The 16,842-nt window shown below is 50.3% G+C and overlaps 2 protein-coding genes across 2 annotated transcripts; one reads left to right on the top strand and one right to left on the bottom strand.

Annotated features, from left to right (window-relative positions):
- The first annotated feature begins 4,249 nt into the window (after positions 1–4,249).
- On the top strand, positions 4,250–9,757 carry LOC123145236 (universal stress protein A-like protein). Its single transcript, XM_044564608.1, has 4 exons — positions 4,250–4,515; positions 6,792–6,913; positions 7,008–7,126; positions 9,356–9,757. The coding sequence occupies exons 1-4, from the start codon at positions 4,332–4,334 to the stop codon at positions 9,462–9,464; spliced, it is 534 nt and encodes a 177-aa protein (XP_044420543.1). The 5' UTR covers positions 4,250–4,331; the 3' UTR covers positions 9,465–9,757.
- LOC123145235 (uncharacterized) lies at positions 9,484–10,420 on the bottom strand. Its single transcript, XM_044564607.1, has one exon. The coding sequence runs from the start codon at positions 10,244–10,246 to the stop codon at positions 9,716–9,718; it is 531 nt and encodes a 176-aa protein (XP_044420542.1). The 5' UTR covers positions 10,247–10,420; the 3' UTR covers positions 9,484–9,715.
- Between the last annotated feature and the right edge of the window lie 6,422 nt (positions 10,421–16,842).

The raw sequence follows: 16,842 nt of genomic DNA, 5'->3' as shown, positions 1-16,842 counted from the left end.
GGCAGCACAGGAAGCAGTCTGGATGAAGGAGTTCATTACCGACCTAGGGGTGATTCCCAATGCGTCGGGCCCGATGACTCTCTTTTGTGACAACACTGGAGCTATTGCCCTTGCGAAGGAGCCCAGGTTTCACAGGAAGACCAGGCATATCAAGTGTCGCTTCAACTCCATTCGTGAAAGTGTTCAAAATGGAGACATAGATATTTGTAAAGTACACACGGACCTGAATGTAGCAGATCCGTTGACTAAACCTCTCCCTAGGGCAAAACATGATCAACACCAGGACGCAATGGGTGTTCGATTCATCACAATGTAACTAGATTATTGACTCTAGTGCAAGTGGGAGACTGTTGGAAATATGCCCTAGAGGCAATAATAAATGGTTATTATTATATTTCTGTGTTCATGATAATAGTCTATTATTCATGCTATAAGTGTATTGTCCGGAAATCGTAATACATGTGTGAATACATAGACCACAACCTGTCCCTAGTAACCCTCTAGTTGACTAGCTCGTTGATCAACAGATAGTCATGGTTTCCTGACTATGGACATAGGATGTCATTGATAACGGGATCACATCATTAGGAGAATGATGTGATGGACAAGACCCAACTTAAGCATAGCATAAAAGATCGTGTAGTTTCGTTTGCTAGAGCTTTTCCAATGTCAAGTATCTTTTCCTTAGACCATGAGATCGTGCAACTCCCGGATACCGTAGGAGTGCTTTGGGTGTGCCAAACGTCACAACGTAACTGGGTGACTATAAAGGTGCATTACGGGTATCTCCGAAAGTGTCTGTTGGGTTGGCACGGATCGAGACTGGGATTTGTCACTCCATGTAAACGGAGAGGTATCTCTGGGCCCACTCGGTAATGCATCATCATAATGAGCTCAATGTGACTAAGGCGTTAGTCACGGGATCATGCATTGCGGTACGAGTAAAGAGACTTGCCGGTAACGAGATTGAACTAGGTATTGGGATACCGACGATCGAATCTCGGGCAAGTAACATACCGATTAACAAAGGGAATTGCATACGGATTGATTGAATCCTCGACACCGTGGTTCACCCGATGATATCATCGTGGAACATGTGGGAGCCAACATGGGTATCCAGATCCCGCTGTTGGTTATTGACCGGAGAGGCGTCTCGGTCATGTCTGCATGTCTCCCGAACCCGTAGGGTCTACACACTTAAGGTCCGGTGACGCTAGGGTTGTAGAGATATATGTATGCGGAAACCCGAAAGTTGTTCGGAGTCCCGGATGAGATCCCGGACGTCACGAGAGGTTCCGGAATAGTCCGGAGGTGAAGAATTATATATAGGAAGTCCTGTTTCGGCCACCGGGAAAGTTTCGGGGGTTATCGGTATTGTACCGGGACCACCGGAAGGGTCCCGGGGGTCCACCGGGTGGGGCCACCTGTCCCGGAGGGCCCCGTGGGCTGAAAGTGGAGGGGAACCAGCCCCTAGTGGGCTGGGGCGCCCCCCTTGGGCCTTCCCCCCATGCGCCTAGGGTTTGGAACCCTAGGGGGGGAGTTCCCCCTTGCCTTGGGGGGCAAGGCAACCCTTTCCCCCCTTGGCCGCCGCCCCCCCCTTGGAGATCCCATCTCCTAGGGCTGCGCACCCCCCAGGGGGCCTATATAAAGGGGGGGAGGGAGGGCAGCACACTACAGCCTTTGGCGCCTCCCTCCTCCCCTGCAACACCTCTCTCTCTCTCGCAGAAGCTCAGCGAAGCCCTGCCGGAGAGCCGCTACATCCACCACCACGCCGTCGTGCTGTTGGATCTCCATCAACCTCTCCTCCCCCCTTGCTAGATCAAGAAAGGAGGAGACGTCGCTGCACCGTACGTGTGTTGAACGCGGAGGTGCTGTACGTTCGGCACTCGGTCATCGGTGATTTGGATCACGGCGAGTACGACTCCGTCATCCACATTCATTGGAACGCTTCCGCTCGCGATCTACAACGGTATGTAGATGCACTCCCTTCCCCTCGTTGCTAGTAGACTCCATAGATGCATCTTGGTGAGCGTAGGAAAATTTTAAAATTATGCTACGATTCCCAACAAGAGGTGTCTCGGTCATGTCTACATAGTTCTCGAACCCGTAGGGTCCGCACGCTTAACGTTCGATGACGATATTGTATTATATGAGTTATGTGATTTGGTGACCGAATGTTGTTCGGAGTCCCAGATGAGATCGCGGACATGATGAGGAGTCTCAAAATGGTCGAGAGGTAAAGTTTGATATATAGGACGATAGTATTCAGACACAAGAAGTGTTCTGGAGGGTACCGGGTACATATCGGGTCACCGGAAGGGGTTCCGGGCACCCCCGGCAAAGATATGGGCCTAATGGGCCAAGAGGGGAAACGCAGCAGCCAGCAGGGGCTGCTGCGCCCCCCATATGGGCCGCACCTGAGGGAAAGGGAAAGAGGGGAAGAGAGAAGGAAGGGGAGGGATTTGGCCTACCCCTTGCTTCCCTCCTCCCTCCTCTTTCCTTCCCCCTCCGGTGGATATGGTAAGGGGGGCCGAATTGGACAAGGTCCCCAAGTAGGATTCCTCCTACCTGGGGCGCCCCAAGGTTGTCCCCCTCCCCCTCCCACCTATATATACGTGGGGAGGGGGCGCCTAGAACACACATCAACAATTGTTAGCCGTGTGCGGCGCCCCCTTCACAGTTTACGCCTACGGTCGTATTCTCGTAGTGCTTAGGCGAAGCCCTGCGCGGATCACTTCACCATCATCGTCACCACACCATTGTGCTGACAGAACTCATCTTCCTCAACACCTTTGCTGGATCAAGAGTTCGAGGGACATCATCGAGCTGAACGTGTGTAGAACTCGGAGGTGCCGTACGTTCGGTGCTTGATCGGTCGGAATGAGAAGAAGTTCGACTACATCAACCGCGTTGTCAAACGCTTCCTTTTTTATCTACGAGGGTACGTAGACACACTCTCCCCCTCTCGTTGCTATGCATCTCCTAGATAGATCTTGCGTGAACGTAGGAATTTTTTTGAAATTGCATGCTACGTTTCCCTACACAGGCACCATTGGTGTGAGCGTTTCGATAGATGCTGAAGGACTAAGGCTACAACATCCAGCTCATCGACTAGCACCAACTTGTAGAGCGGCAAAATGGGTGACAAGTAGGAGAACGACGATGTCGTCGCAACCATGGTCGTGGAGGATCGAGGCTTCCTGGATGAGGAACGGGCGTTGTACCAGTCCACGCACAGACCCGCCACAAGCGATGGCGGTTTGTGTGTCCTGTGGGCGGAGAGGGACACCCTGTTCATGGAGATCGACGCAGAGGCGGCCGAAGAGGAGGCGTAGGCGACTGCGGACGATGCCAGCTCCGCGTCAGCTACGCTGGAACCGCACTTCGTGCCCAGCCGCCACGACCACGAGGCCAATCCATCCATGTCCGACACCATAGACACGACAGACTCGAGTAAGAAAGAGTAGTATATGGGACGCTGCCACGGCTTGGGTCCCAGAAAGGCTACTCCTATTCTTCCTCCCGCGGCTTCACTTCCCGGGGCTCACGTCTGGTGAGCTTACCTGACATGGGGAAGACCGGACATAGGAGACGGACTTCGCCACGACCGACTGTCATTTAGATTAGTTTGAAAAAGTCTCGTCCGCTTTTGTTTAGTTAAAATGTGGCAAAGATGTATGATTTAAATGAAATTCATCCGATTTGCATAAATTTCGTCCGTTTTATTCAAATTTGTTATGAAATGTATGCGGGCCTGTTTGGATGGCCGACCCGCGTATCACTGCCCACTCACAAATACAATGTCTGTTATAGGGGTTTGCGTTGGAGATGTCCTTACAAAATAAAATAAAAACAGGGCCAATAAAGACTAGCCCTTGATGAACATTTTTTAATAGAAGAAACAACCGTGAGCACCACGCATGAGCTGAGATTTAAACACGGGCGGGCTGGCCACGCACTCGCACGCCCAGCCTGTTCTCCATGGTACTACAAAATTGAAAGTCTAACCAAACGATGAAAACATTTTCTCATGAGTGAGTTTTGTAAATTTAACTAAATTTCTCTGTTCTCTTTAATTGATTTGCCAATACAATTCCAAGCTGGTAACGGAAATTCACACGGATATTCCAAAATTGAGCGGCTTTTGGGCCTCGATGGTGAACCTATTCTCATGTGGCCATAGCAAAAAAAAAAAGAGTGAAAATGACCGGACCCAGTATAAATGAAGAAGGAAAGCGTAGATTGCTTTTTGTCCTCCTCAAAATTTCCCCAAAACTCCTCTTCCCCTTCTTCTTGCCAAGGAAGCAAACAGCAAGCGAGGGCGTGCGCAAATGGCGGATTCGTCGGCGCCGACGCGGGTGATGATGGCGGTGAACGAGTCGTCGCTCAAGGGGTACCCGCACCCCTCCATCAGCTGCCGCTCCGCCTTCGACTGGATGCTCTCCAAGCTCGTCCGCTCCAACACCGACGGCTTCCACCTCCTCTTCCTCCACGTCCAGGTCCCCGACGAGGACGGTACGTGCAACCGCGCGCCCCCCTCGTGCGTCCCGTGGAATGCCCCACGGGTGGATTTGCTTGCTTGCTGCGTGCTTGAGGTGCTCGACGGAATGCGCCGGTTCCCTCTCGGTCGGCGCAGGGTGGTGGTGGTGGCGTGGCCTTGGTATGCGATGCCGTCGCGATGTGGGCGGTGGCTCTTGTTCGATCACAGTGTATCTGTTCGTAGCACGCCCTAGTGGTTTCAGATCGAATGCGCGATGAGTTCTTAGCATTGATCCGTGCTATCCTTACTGCAATCCCACTGTTCCTGTTCACGGGATGCGTCTGCTGCTGCGACCTGTGTACTAGACTAGTGTTTTGGTGTGAATCACACGAACTGTCGGCAGAAGGGGGAGATTATACTTCTGATGCATCCGCTCGTAGCATCCTTTTTCGGCTGCATATAGTTGACACGGTACTTTATGGGGAGCTTGTTCTGTTTCAGGGTTAGTCAATGGCATGTACAATTGCAGTAGGCTGGCTACTCACACTAGCTGGTGGTTGGTGCCTTGTTGGTAGTTGTTGCGGCATCTGAATTAAGTGTACCACTACAAGTGCCATGACCAGAAGCTGTGGCGGATGTACCAAGTGGCTCTGCCTTCATGGCCTGTTGTCTACCCTTGATAATGTACTGAACTGGACTGCTGGTTATGTAGATTTTGCTGTTTCTGGATAGAGGGTACTGCATGAGTGGTGTGATACTAGTGCTTTGTAAGTTGTGTAAATGCAGATTGCAGAGGTTTTATATCATCTAATCTTAACAAACACATGTGGTGGTACTACACAGTGTATTTTTGAATGGAAGGCATACTGCACAGTTTAGAAGAGCATGTCATTTGATTGATGCGCCCCAGTTGGGTTCACTTATGAAGGCATACTGGCTTGGGCCTTTTCAGCCTACACCTTACCCGTTGAGATATTATCTACCACTCCTCAGCTGTTTCTGCTGCCCAGCATTATTTTCTGCAACACCTTGTTTTTCTCGTGTTTGAAGAAATGCCGCTCTTGCAGCAATATTTGGCTCGTAATACCTATTTATGTCTAGTATCCTATTTAGTCCATTTTGGGGTGGAAGAGTATCCTCTTGCCTTGCTATTATAACTGCACAATGTGCTATTTGCTTCATTCAACCGTTCTTCAGGAATACAATGACTATTTGTTTGTGGGCACTAAAGTTTTTCTTGTCATGCCCTTAAGAGGCGTACCTACAGCAAAATCATGGGAATAATTTTTTCAAAGTCAATTCAAAATATTTTAAATGATTTACAAGAAAGAAGAGTTGCCCTTCAATTTTATAGTAGGATGAGCGGAGAGAAAGAGCTCCAAAAAATTAAGCTGTTTAATTTTACTTTGCAAAGGATTTCATGAATTAACGTGACAATAGTGAGTCTGCAACAGCTAGTCCTTTTGATTCCCATGGAATGGCTGGATGAAGTTAAAGGCACGTTGTGCCGTTATAATAGCTACTGCTGGGTATTACATATCCACATGAGTTGTTTACTAACTTTGGAATGTCCATCGAGTTGTTTACTAACTTTGCATGCTTCTTTTTCTCCATGTTTGCTATGCCGCTCAAACTAGTGTACGCGACAAAATAGCTTTTGTACTTTCCAGTGATTTAACCTGAATCTTTGTTCTGTTCTCGTGATTTTTGGACTAAAAGGCACTTCAGCTGATACTTGAAGTTCAGTAGAGGATGACCAAGAAGGCTTAGGGAGCACTTCTCTTGATGCCACTTAAAATGCTTTCCCCTCTTTGTCTTCTAAACCGTTCTTTTTTGTCACTTCTTCTTGCTGCTTGAAATAGCTCCTTGCTTGTAAGATAGCTGGGTAGTAAACTAACTCAGTCGGTGCTAGTGCTTTATGTTATAATATGGTATAGCTGATATCTGGTTAACAAATTGTTTGCATAGCAATCCTACCTGAGATGCACTGTCAGGCTCAGGGCCCATTTACTGTGGATGTTCAGCCTGAATTCTGATCAGTAAATCACTTCTTGTAGACTCATGTCACATGCATTTGCATGTACTCCCTCCGATCCGAATTAAATGATGCAGCTTCTATACAATGTCCAGTTTACATTGTATAGAGGCTGCGTCAATTAATTCGGATTGGAAGGAGTATCATTTTCTCCCAGTTTATCGTGAAACAGTACACTATGGAGTACCGAGTATTTGCTTAAACATTAGATATTTGGATTATAAATTTTTATCTGCCTGATGTATTTATGATTTGTCTTTGTTGCCTATTCAAAAGGATTTGATGATATGGATAGTATATATGCATCACCGACGGACTTCCAGAGCATGAAGCAGAGAGACAAGATAAGAGGGATTCACCTACTTGAGTACTTCGTCAACGAATGCCATCGATTGGGGGTAGTTACATTTTGTTTTTTTCTCCAGTACTGTAGGCTCCGGTCAGGAACAGTTGCCATTTTGGTTCCTAACAGCTTTTCAAATTATGCTGCAGATAAAATGTGAAGCTTGGACCAAACATGGGGATCCAAAGGAGGTTATCTGCCATGAGGTGAAGAGAGTCCAGCCTGATCTTCTAGTTGTTGGAAGTAGAGGCCTCGGGCCATTTCAGAGGTAATTTCAAATCACTTACCGTGTCAGGTTGAATATCATATCAATTTTATAGAAGGGTGTATGAGTATTCTTTGTTGTGTGATAACATGGCTACATGTATATTCTGATAAAATGGTTCATCAGCTAGGTGTGCATCTCATCCAAACTAAGATATATATTCACTATCAACTTTCTTTGGCAAAATTGGGCCGGATCGGATGTACTGTATTGTTGATGGGGGCATTTGAACAGTTGATTTCATGATATCATAATGATATTACAGTATTGTGCCTCCTCTGTTTTTATTTTTCTGTTTGTTACCTTAGTATAGTGGCAGGTTAACGTTGCTGTATTCTGAAGGAAGCATACCGATCTTACTAACATGCCAAACACAGAAAATATCATTTTGCTAATTTTCATGCATGTTAGATGATTGTGTCAGAACAACTGTGTTTCTTTTACCAAAAGTTTGCAGTATTTGCGATAAGCATTGTACATGCAAGTATAGAACATCAGTTCTTGCATTTTGATCGTGTCAATTTTGGACTTCTGGTTATATAGTTATGGAGATCTCTAAGATGAGGGTTGAATAGAGGTACTTTGAATTAGATCTATTGGATAACCCACAACTATGTCTTACAGAACATGGGGAAATAGCCAACAGTTTTTTGTCCTCAAATTTGTGTTGATCACCTTGGTAACTTAATCAAAATGATTTCTATAATACATTATATTGGGAGCCGACTGTGAAATAGTTATTGTAGATAAAAACATTAGAATTTGGACGTTATTCTTTGATTTGCTGACCTTGAACTGAAATCTGAACGTACCACGATAAATCTGATACTGTTGAACTCTTTACATAGGTCTCTTTCGAATAAGTTGTATGCATTTTATCCTCTGGATTGGCATACCAATCCTCCTTCCCAATTTGTCATCATGATATGCTTTTCTTAGAAAAAAAAGGTATTGTATTCCTTTCATTTTAGTGTAGAAAAAAAAGGTAACCTGACATGGACTAGATGATCAGAGAACATGGTGCATTGTTATATGCCCATGCACCTTGTAGTGAAGTCCTACAGGTCTAGATATAAGTTGTGGCCTTTCCAGTTGGTACGATCTGATCCTGCCATTCGCTCTGATTTGTGTTGGTGCTAAATACGGTCAAGTTCTGAAAGAAATTGCGAAGTGCATAGATGCAGGGTGTAAGTTCTTTACCACTTTGTGCGCATGCCTGCCCATTAAGAGGGATTTCGATATTCGTGCTCCCTAGACAAGATGCTGCCTTGTAAATCAAGCAACAGTAGAAGCGTGCCTAGCTATTGTGAAAAAGCCTATTGATAAACACTTTTTAAGTATTACTCTAGGAGAACGTGCCACTGATAAAAAGACGCGATGATTTAACGTCCTACTCGTACAGAACTAATCGTACCCCTTCCTCAAAAGAATTAATCATGCCCCTGCCTATGATGTAAGTGGTTTATCTGTGTAGAACTAGTACTGTGATACACAGGCAACCTCATGTACGTGTATGCTATTGCCCTACGTCATTGAGCTGTTTGGCTACTATTCAGGGTAACGTAGTTTGATTACAAATCCTGCGAACTCACTGTTTTTCTCCCAGTTTAAGAGATATATTTATGATGGGACGTAATCCTGCCATACATTACATCTCTGCAACACTTTATGGCACTGATGCAAGGGCATATTTACTTTGTTATACTTGTTTTTCACTCCCTCCGTCCCATAATATAAGAGCGTTTTTGACACTGCGGTGTCAGTGTCAAAAACGCTCTTATATGAGTAGTTTCGAGAAATAACTATTTTCCACATGGACTGATGCCATATGCTACGTTTGCACCCATAGCTGATAGCTGTGACAAAAGCGAATTTTCCACAGCCTAAATCTTGTCTTTCCAGAATAAGAACGTGTGAGGGTTTTACCTTCCCAGAATATTTTTCAAATCGAAATGCATTCTATCATAGAGTTTGTGAATGCATCCTTATGATGCAACCTAGTATATACATAGGGTTTCCTTTTTATGTTTTCAGGTACATTCGTTTTGTTCCTTCCTGTGTGACCACAATTTTATATGCAGCTTAGATTCTTCTTCTGACAAAGTGCACATCACTGAACTATGCCGTGTGACTTTTTTTATTCTGAACTGCTCCTATATTGTGGTCCATTCTTGCGGGTAAAGCAAAGCAGAATTTCCGCTTGAACTAAACGGCTGCTGTTTTTCGTTGCAGGGTTTTCGTGGGCACGGTGAGCGAGTTCTGCGTCAAGCATGCCGAGTGTCCAGTCATCACCATCAAGCGCAAGGCCAACGAAGCTCCGCAGGACCCCATCGACGATTGATGCTTTCGTGCAGCCGTGGTTACTTTGAGAATGGGACGTTCTTCACTGCTCGATGAATTAATATACAAAATACAATCTGGAAGTGACTGGGAACTGGTACAAACTTTGCAGAGCGCGCCCCAAAACTAGAGTGAAGAACGAAAACGCCATGATCGCCGATGGATCATGGATGCCTAGTAGTAAATGCCTAGCAGACACTCTATCATATGATGAGATGCATCAAGCTGTGAACCTAAAGGCTACTGTGATGATCATGAACCGGGCTTCGCAGAGACGAATGTTCCGCCCCTTAATTGCCCTTGCCTGACCGCGCCGTTCGCGGCCGCGGGGTACCTGAAACCGGCGTACTCCTTCGGCATGCCGACCTGGGGATGGAGGTGGTGCTGCTGCGGCCGCCCTCTGTTGTCGGCCTTGGCGTCGGTCTTCCACGCCGCGGGCTTCCCCGGCGCGAACTTGATCTCGAAGCCGTCGTCCATGTCGTGGACCACCGCGCGGGAGCTCGGCATGGGCTTCATCGGCGGGTACTTGACCTCGAAGCCCTTCTCCAGGTCGCCGCCGACCGCGTTGGTGCCGTAGTAGTGCTGGTCGGCGTAGGCCTTCTTCTTGGAGAGCCGGCGGCCGCACAGCCGCCCCGCCACGCAGGCGACGACGGCGAGGAAGGAGATGACGCCCAGCACGGTGAACACCGGCGCGAAGGAGCCCCTGGACGTGGTGGCCGGCTGCGCGTGCATGATGGGGTTGGTGGTGGGGTAATACGGCATGGGCTGGGTCATGGAAGCCATGGCAGCTTCTCCTCTCCTCTCTGCGCCTCTCGTGCTCTCGAAAACTACTCTCTGATGAGTCTCTGCGCTCAAAGGAAATGGCTTGCGATGGGGCGTTAACTTCGTGGGTAGTGGTGTGGTCCTTTTATGATGGAGCGGGGCAGAGGCCGAGGCAGAGGCCGGGGTTTGAATTGAACAAAATTCCTTTTCGCCCTCGCACTCCAAGCGCCGGTATGATGATGTTGCATCGCCCATCTTTTCACTCATTCTTTTCTTTTTTTCCCTCTCGCTCTCGCTCGCCGCAGAGATCTTTGAACGCATCGGACCGCGAGAAAGGCGCGCGCTTTGGAGCAGTTCAATGCGCGGGCTTGGCACAACGTCTCCCTCGGCATGCAGCCCGGTTGGCCTCGCGCTCACACTCTCACTGTAGCACAGTACTACTGTGCTGTGCTGCTGGCTCTCTGCTTTTGCTTTTGGACGTTGCATTGGATCAAAGCAACCGTAGCAGCGAGCAGCGGCGAGCAGGAGCAGGCAGGGACATCACATCGCTTTGGCTTCTTTGATTGCTTTCCCCCTCCGCTTTAGCAGATTGTGGGGGCGCAGAGGAATGAGCGCCTACTGCTTGACTAGCCACCTTTCTTGGGCATGCCGATCTAAAACGCCTCGCATATAATCAGACTCCGTTAGGTGACATCTTAGGCGTAGGGTTTGGTCTTGCTGTTCCATGATATTTGCTCGAATGCGGTCTAGTGGTAGACATCTTCAGTGTGGGAGCCCTGGATGGTATTTTGGCAGCGTGTAGGAGGCACAACAATTCTGCCTAGGCACTGTACGTAGCAACGTGGACGTCGTTGTCACTCGAGCAGATGCATTCTACTGATTGAGCCACGAGACGAGAAGCATGCGTCGCAAAGGAATGCTCGACGGATGGAAATCGATAACCCTTTTGCCTACATACAGGAACAGAGGAACTGGACTACTGAACGGCGTAACGTAAAGCCCTTCAGATTACGCCAGCCTGCAAAATGTTCCACTTGGGCGACCGGCCGGAGGCGAGGACTGAACAGGATGCTTGCTTGCTACTACAGTAGTGCATTTGCTCTGCGACTGCGCGGCGCCACAATTTGGTCGCGTCACGCGGAGCTGCCGCTGCTTTGCTCGGCCGGGCTGTCCTGCTCCTGTCCGCAGTCGCACTCGAGAGAGATTCCTGCCGCTGCCCGCTGCCAGGTCCCAGGTGTCGTGTCGCCACCCATGCCCGTGTTGTCACCCTCACCCAGGTACACGACGACGGCAAGAGAAAAAAGCAAAGCTACCGGCGTCCTACTACTACAGTGCTAGTGCTACTGCCTGTCACTTGCCAAGCAGCCAAGCCAGCGTCTAGACCCGACCCCGGAGCATGTCCTCTGGTGAACCTGATTCACAAAATGGAAGGAGCGTTGTACTGGATGTGCATTTTGTGTGCATCGTGCTGCACTGCTACGAACTGGGCAATGCGGGCACGAGGAGAGCATATACAACCGGCCATCCCAGACCCTCCTCAAACATCCGAATGGATAGCCCAATCACGATCAGAAACAACCGACCTATCTGCAAGCCTCAAACCCCCTCTAAACATCTGGGTTGACCGGCACCTCTTATATCTAGCTAAAATATGAGATGCACATGAGGAGGCCCGGGCGTGACCGGGCACATTCGCCATGTCGGACACGGCCCACGCTGGCCCCCGATCCCACGTATATTTATCCCCATTCGCTCTCCGGACCAAATCCTAACACTTCACACCACTCCCCTCCATCACCCAACCTCCCGTCCAACGATCTCTCGCCTTCTCTGGCATGGCGGGCAGCGGATCCGAGTCCTACATCTCCAAATTCGTCGACCTCGACCCTGCGCAACCCTAAGGAGGAGATGACTGTCCGGCTTGCGCTCCGCCGCTCCCGGGAGGAGGCCGCACGACGGCAGCGCTCGGACTCTTTGCGTCGGGAATACATTTTGTCCGCCCAAATGGCGCATGGATCCGCCGCGAGGTGTGTCATCGCTGCCTCACTGGAGGCGGTGCGGTCCGTCTGGAGTCCGAACAATGTGGCAGACGCACAACCCCTTCGTTGGCGCGTCGAGTAGGAGGGGAACGCATGGGCGTCGTCCGACGAGAACATGGCGCGGCGTGCCCGCCGTGCGAGGCAGCGGGCGCTAGAGACAGCGGTAGCCCTCGCGGCGGTGGACGTTGGAGAGGCGGAGTCGCATTCTTCGGCGCCTCGACGGATGGCCTGCAACCCCGGGCGCCGCAACCGCGTCACGGTGGATGTCGGCGGCTCCTCCTAGTGCGGGTCCATCATTGATCTCACGTCCACCAGCACCATCAGGGCTACAAATTCCGACGAGGAAGAGTAGGGCATGAGAGACGGCGGCGCCTTGAGTCCCATGAGCTGGGCCATGTCCCATGTCCTACTTTGCCTTGCCAGCGACCGGACCAACACCCTGAGGGGCGTAACTGGCTACCGGATATGGGCACGGCGGAGCCGGACGGGCTCCGCTTAAAATTGGGTTTATGTTGCATACAATGGTATGAATTTAAGGTTGACGCGTTCGCGGGCGTTTGAGAAATCGGATTTGCAAAGTCCGGTTGTAGATACTCTAACGTCTTGCCAAATGTCTTGCACTAGCGCGTTTTTTGTTTTTTGAACTTGATCTTGCCCTAGCACTTTGTACTACGGGTGGATTCTTTTTCTTTTCCTTTTGTAGTACGGGTAGATTCTCCGGTTCCCTTTCCATTATATTCGTGTGGTTTAAGTCGCGTGGGAACTCCTCGAGCCTGCCTGATAAAAGAGAAAACTGCTGACGCCTGAAATGGCGTGGTGGTACTCTGCTTTAGGACGCCATAGACCGGTTTTTTCAGTATATGATAGAGTACGTAGAGTGGTTGTCGCTGGTGCGCACACGAATGGACAAGTATACGGAATGCAGTCTCAGATTCTACTTAGAGCATTTTTTCCCATCGTAATACGTGTCTCATTGATATCATAACGAACAAAGTATCGTAAAAACCGACATGACAAAATTGAAAAAACATCAGAACATCTCTGAGTTTGACACCAACGCACGTCACCTGCCTCTGGTACCACCATAGCACCCACCAAAGAAAAGAATGACGAATCACCTCCTCACCCGAGCTCGACACAGCTTCATCGCTGATATGCAGCTTTACGGACCTCCAAGGTGGCTCACCAAAAGTGAAGCCCTTGCCATTGAACGAATCAGACCGGGGCAACACCCAGGACACGTCATCGAACTCCAGATCTGACACCCCACCACGGCTAAGACGCCGAAGGAGGAAACCGTACCTGCCATCCACGAACCACGAGCCCAACACATGTTCCGTCTTCCAGATGTCGTCGATGCAGACCACAATTTGCATCCGCTCCCGGACTACCTCCCAAGCTCCGCGCCGATGCTGGAGCAAACGCCGTCGCAACGGCAGAGCCCGAGGATAGAGGTCCACCACAAGGATGCCGCCGCCGCCACACCATCCTCACTTGAACAGACTGGTTTCCAAATCCATCCCCAACCATAGGACTGATAGCCTCGTCAGGGAAGGATCCGAAGAATCTTTATTCAGCGCCGTCATCGTCGCCGCCGAAGCAAGGACGATGAACAACCTAAAACCCTAGACTACGTGGGAGTAAAAACGATCCACACGCGTGGATCCGGCGACCCCCCTCACCACCGACGACCGAGATCCTCCAATGTGCACCCCGAAAACAGATATGGTATTTGTCCACGGACATGTCTGCGAAAAAACAGTCGGCCATCCATCCAACTATGTCGGCATACATTTTAAAATAAATTTGAATAAATCAGACAATTTTCATGCAACCACGATGTACGTGTGGCCGTCCGAGCCAGCGGCACTGCCGTCGTCGTCTGTGCCATTGTCATCGTCATCTTCATCGTCAAAGTGGTCCTTTCAGTGGAGGAAGGGCGCATAAGTGCGACAACCCTGCACGTCCGTTGCCTGGCACTCGCGAAGGAGGCGCTCCACTTCCTCATGCGTTGTGCGGAGGGCCGACGCCAACAATGGCCGAGGAGCCTTGTCGTGCCCTTGCCGCAGCCGTCGGCGACGACGGTCTCACTGAGAGACCACTCCTCGCTGATCTTGGTGAGCTCCCCGTTGAGGCGGTGCAGATGCCACACAACCGTCTCCGCGGTGGTCACTGACCAGTCGTGGGGTCCGGTGAGGGAATCCTGGATTATGGGGTCCCCGGGCATCCGGGCTATGTGACATGGGCCGGACTGATGAGCCGTGAAGATACAAGATAGAAGGCCTTCTCCCGTGTCCGGATGGGACTCTCCTTTGCATGGATGGCAAGATTGGCGTCTGGATGTGTAGTTTCCTTTCTCTGTAAACCGACTCTGTACAACCCTAGGCCCCTCCGGTGTCTATATAAACCGGAGGGTTTAGTCCGTAGAGGCTATCAGAATTCATATAGGCTAGACATTTAGGGTTTAGCCATTACGATCTCGAGGTAGATCAACTCTTGTAACCCCTATACTCGTCAAAGTCAATCAAGCAGGAAGTAGGGTATTACCTCCATCAAGAGGGCCCGAACCTGGGTAAACATCGTGTCCCCCGTCTCCTGTTACCTTCGATCCCCAGACGCACAGTTCGGGACCCCCTACCCTAGATCGGCCGGTTTTGACACCGACATTGGTGCTTTCATTGAGAGTTCCACTGTGTCGACAACTGAAGGTTCGATGGCCCGTTTAAACATCACCAACGACGCTGTTTCCGGGGAAACCTTCCTCCCCGGTCAACTTTTTGTGTTCAGCGGCTTCGTGCTGCGTGCCAACTCGATTGGCCACTTCGAACAGATCGACAGCTACGCCCCTGGTCATCATATCAGTTTTGGGAACCTGAATTTTGTCGCTGATATGCTAGGAGACTTGATCTTTGAAGGGTTCGCGGCCTCGACCACCGCTCTGGCCTTAGATCCGGAGCAAGCTACGGGGTCCGAAGAGGGGAGCTTGGAGCCCACCGGACTCTCTGCAATTATGGAGCTTACTACCAGAGATCCGGAGGGGACTGTGTCATCGGCAAGCCCAGAGTCAAACCGGATTCCCCTTATCACTGGAAAGCCGGACTCGTCCCCAGACGCTACTTCCGAACCCTCGAGGTCTATGACAGGTGAGCACGGCCAGGAGGCTTTTGCCCCGCCCAGCTCCAAACACCTTTGTTTCCCCGTCCAATCCTCGCCCTTAAGCGAGGCTCTAAACTTAATGCGATCCCTCGCCATTACAGAGGGATCACTTCCGAACTACGCCCAGCCCGGACTAGGGGCTGAGAGCGGGGAATTTTACGTCCCACCCACCACCCACTTCGTAGCCACTATCGAAGACTTAACCAACGTGCTCGACTACGCCTCCGAAGACATCGACGGAATGGACGACGATGCCGGAGACAAACAAGGCCAGGACCCGCCGTTTACCGGACGTTGGACTGCCACCTCCACGTATGACGTGTATATGGTGGACACACCCAAAGAGGATGACGGCGACGGCAGGAAGGATCCGGTTGAGGACAAGCCTGCTGAGGCACCACCAAAGCGTCGACGTTAGCGGCGCCGCTCAAAATCGCACCGTGATAAAGACAGCAATACCGGCACCGAGACAATAACACTCCGGAGAACACCGAAGACCCTGAAGCCCCAGCCGAACCCACATTCGAACAGGATGATCAGGAGGAGGGGCAAGTCAATCCCGGCGAGCCGGTCGGAAATGAGGATTCAGATGGACTAAAGTCCTGGCAGCCGAAGAATACGGCCTCGAACGCCCAACAAAGAGCTACCCGAAGCGCAAGCTACTACCTCAATTTGACGACGAGGTCCTTGAGCCAATACCTCCAAAGTATAAAGCTGCTGACGAGCCTGACCGACCACCATGTGGGCGGGACAGAACGACTACTTACGCCGAACACCAACCCGCACCACCCCGCCGTAGAGGCAGGGAGGTAGCAGCTCCGGGCTACACCTACGACCTACGCAAGGACCTGGACAATAGAGCCGGTCAGACCAGATCAATCTATGGATCAAGGGGGCGTGCTCCAACGCGAGAGGACGGCCACCAGGCCCGGCGCGACCAGCATAACCTCACCCGGGCAGAAAACCGAACACAGCTGCCGTCCGAACTCCGTCGCGACGTCGCCCGATATAGAGGCGCCGCACATCCCTTGTGCTTCATCGATGAAGTAATAGAGCACCAGTTCCCAGAAGGGTTTAAACCCGTTAATATTGAATCATACGATGGAACGACAGATCCCGCAGTATGGATCGAAGATTTTCTTCTCCATATCCACATGGCCCGCGGTGATGATCTCCACGCCATCAAGTACCTCCCGCTAAAACTAAAGGGACCAGCTCGGCACTGGCTAAACAGCCTCCCAGAAAACTCCATTGGCAGCTGGAAAAATTTGGAGGACGCCTTTCGAGACAACCAAGGTACCTATGTCTGGCCTCTGGACGCTGATGACCTAAGTCATATAGTCCAGCAACCCGAAGAGTCAGCCCGCAAACTTTGGACTAGGTTCTTAATTAAAAAGAACCAAATTATCGATTGTCCGGACG

Source organism: Triticum aestivum, chromosome 6D (assembly GCF_018294505.1).
Source record: "Triticum aestivum cultivar Chinese Spring chromosome 6D, IWGSC CS RefSeq v2.1, whole genome shotgun sequence".
NCBI lineage: Eukaryota > Viridiplantae > Streptophyta > Magnoliopsida > Poales > Poaceae > Triticum > Triticum aestivum.
The sequence above is the reverse complement of the archived record's forward strand: the minus strand, read 5'-3'. Positions and strand labels throughout refer to the sequence as shown.

Excerpts from the sequence above, each read along its gene's own strand:
- LOC123145235 (XM_044564607.1), bottom strand. The coding sequence starts at position 10,246 with ATGGCTTCCATGACCCAGCCCATGCCGTATTACCCCACCACCAACCCC.
- LOC123145236 (XM_044564608.1), top strand. The coding sequence starts at position 4,332 with ATGGCGGATTCGTCGGCGCCGACGCGGGTGATGATGGCGGTGAACGAG. Across the intron at positions 6,914-7,007 it reads ACGAATGCCATCGATTGGGG|ATAAAATGTGAAGCTTGGAC; the intron begins GTAGTTACATTT and ends ATTATGCTGCAG. Across the intron at positions 7,127-9,355 it reads GGCCTCGGGCCATTTCAGAG|GGTTTTCGTGGGCACGGTGA; the intron begins GTAATTTCAAAT and ends TTTTCGTTGCAG.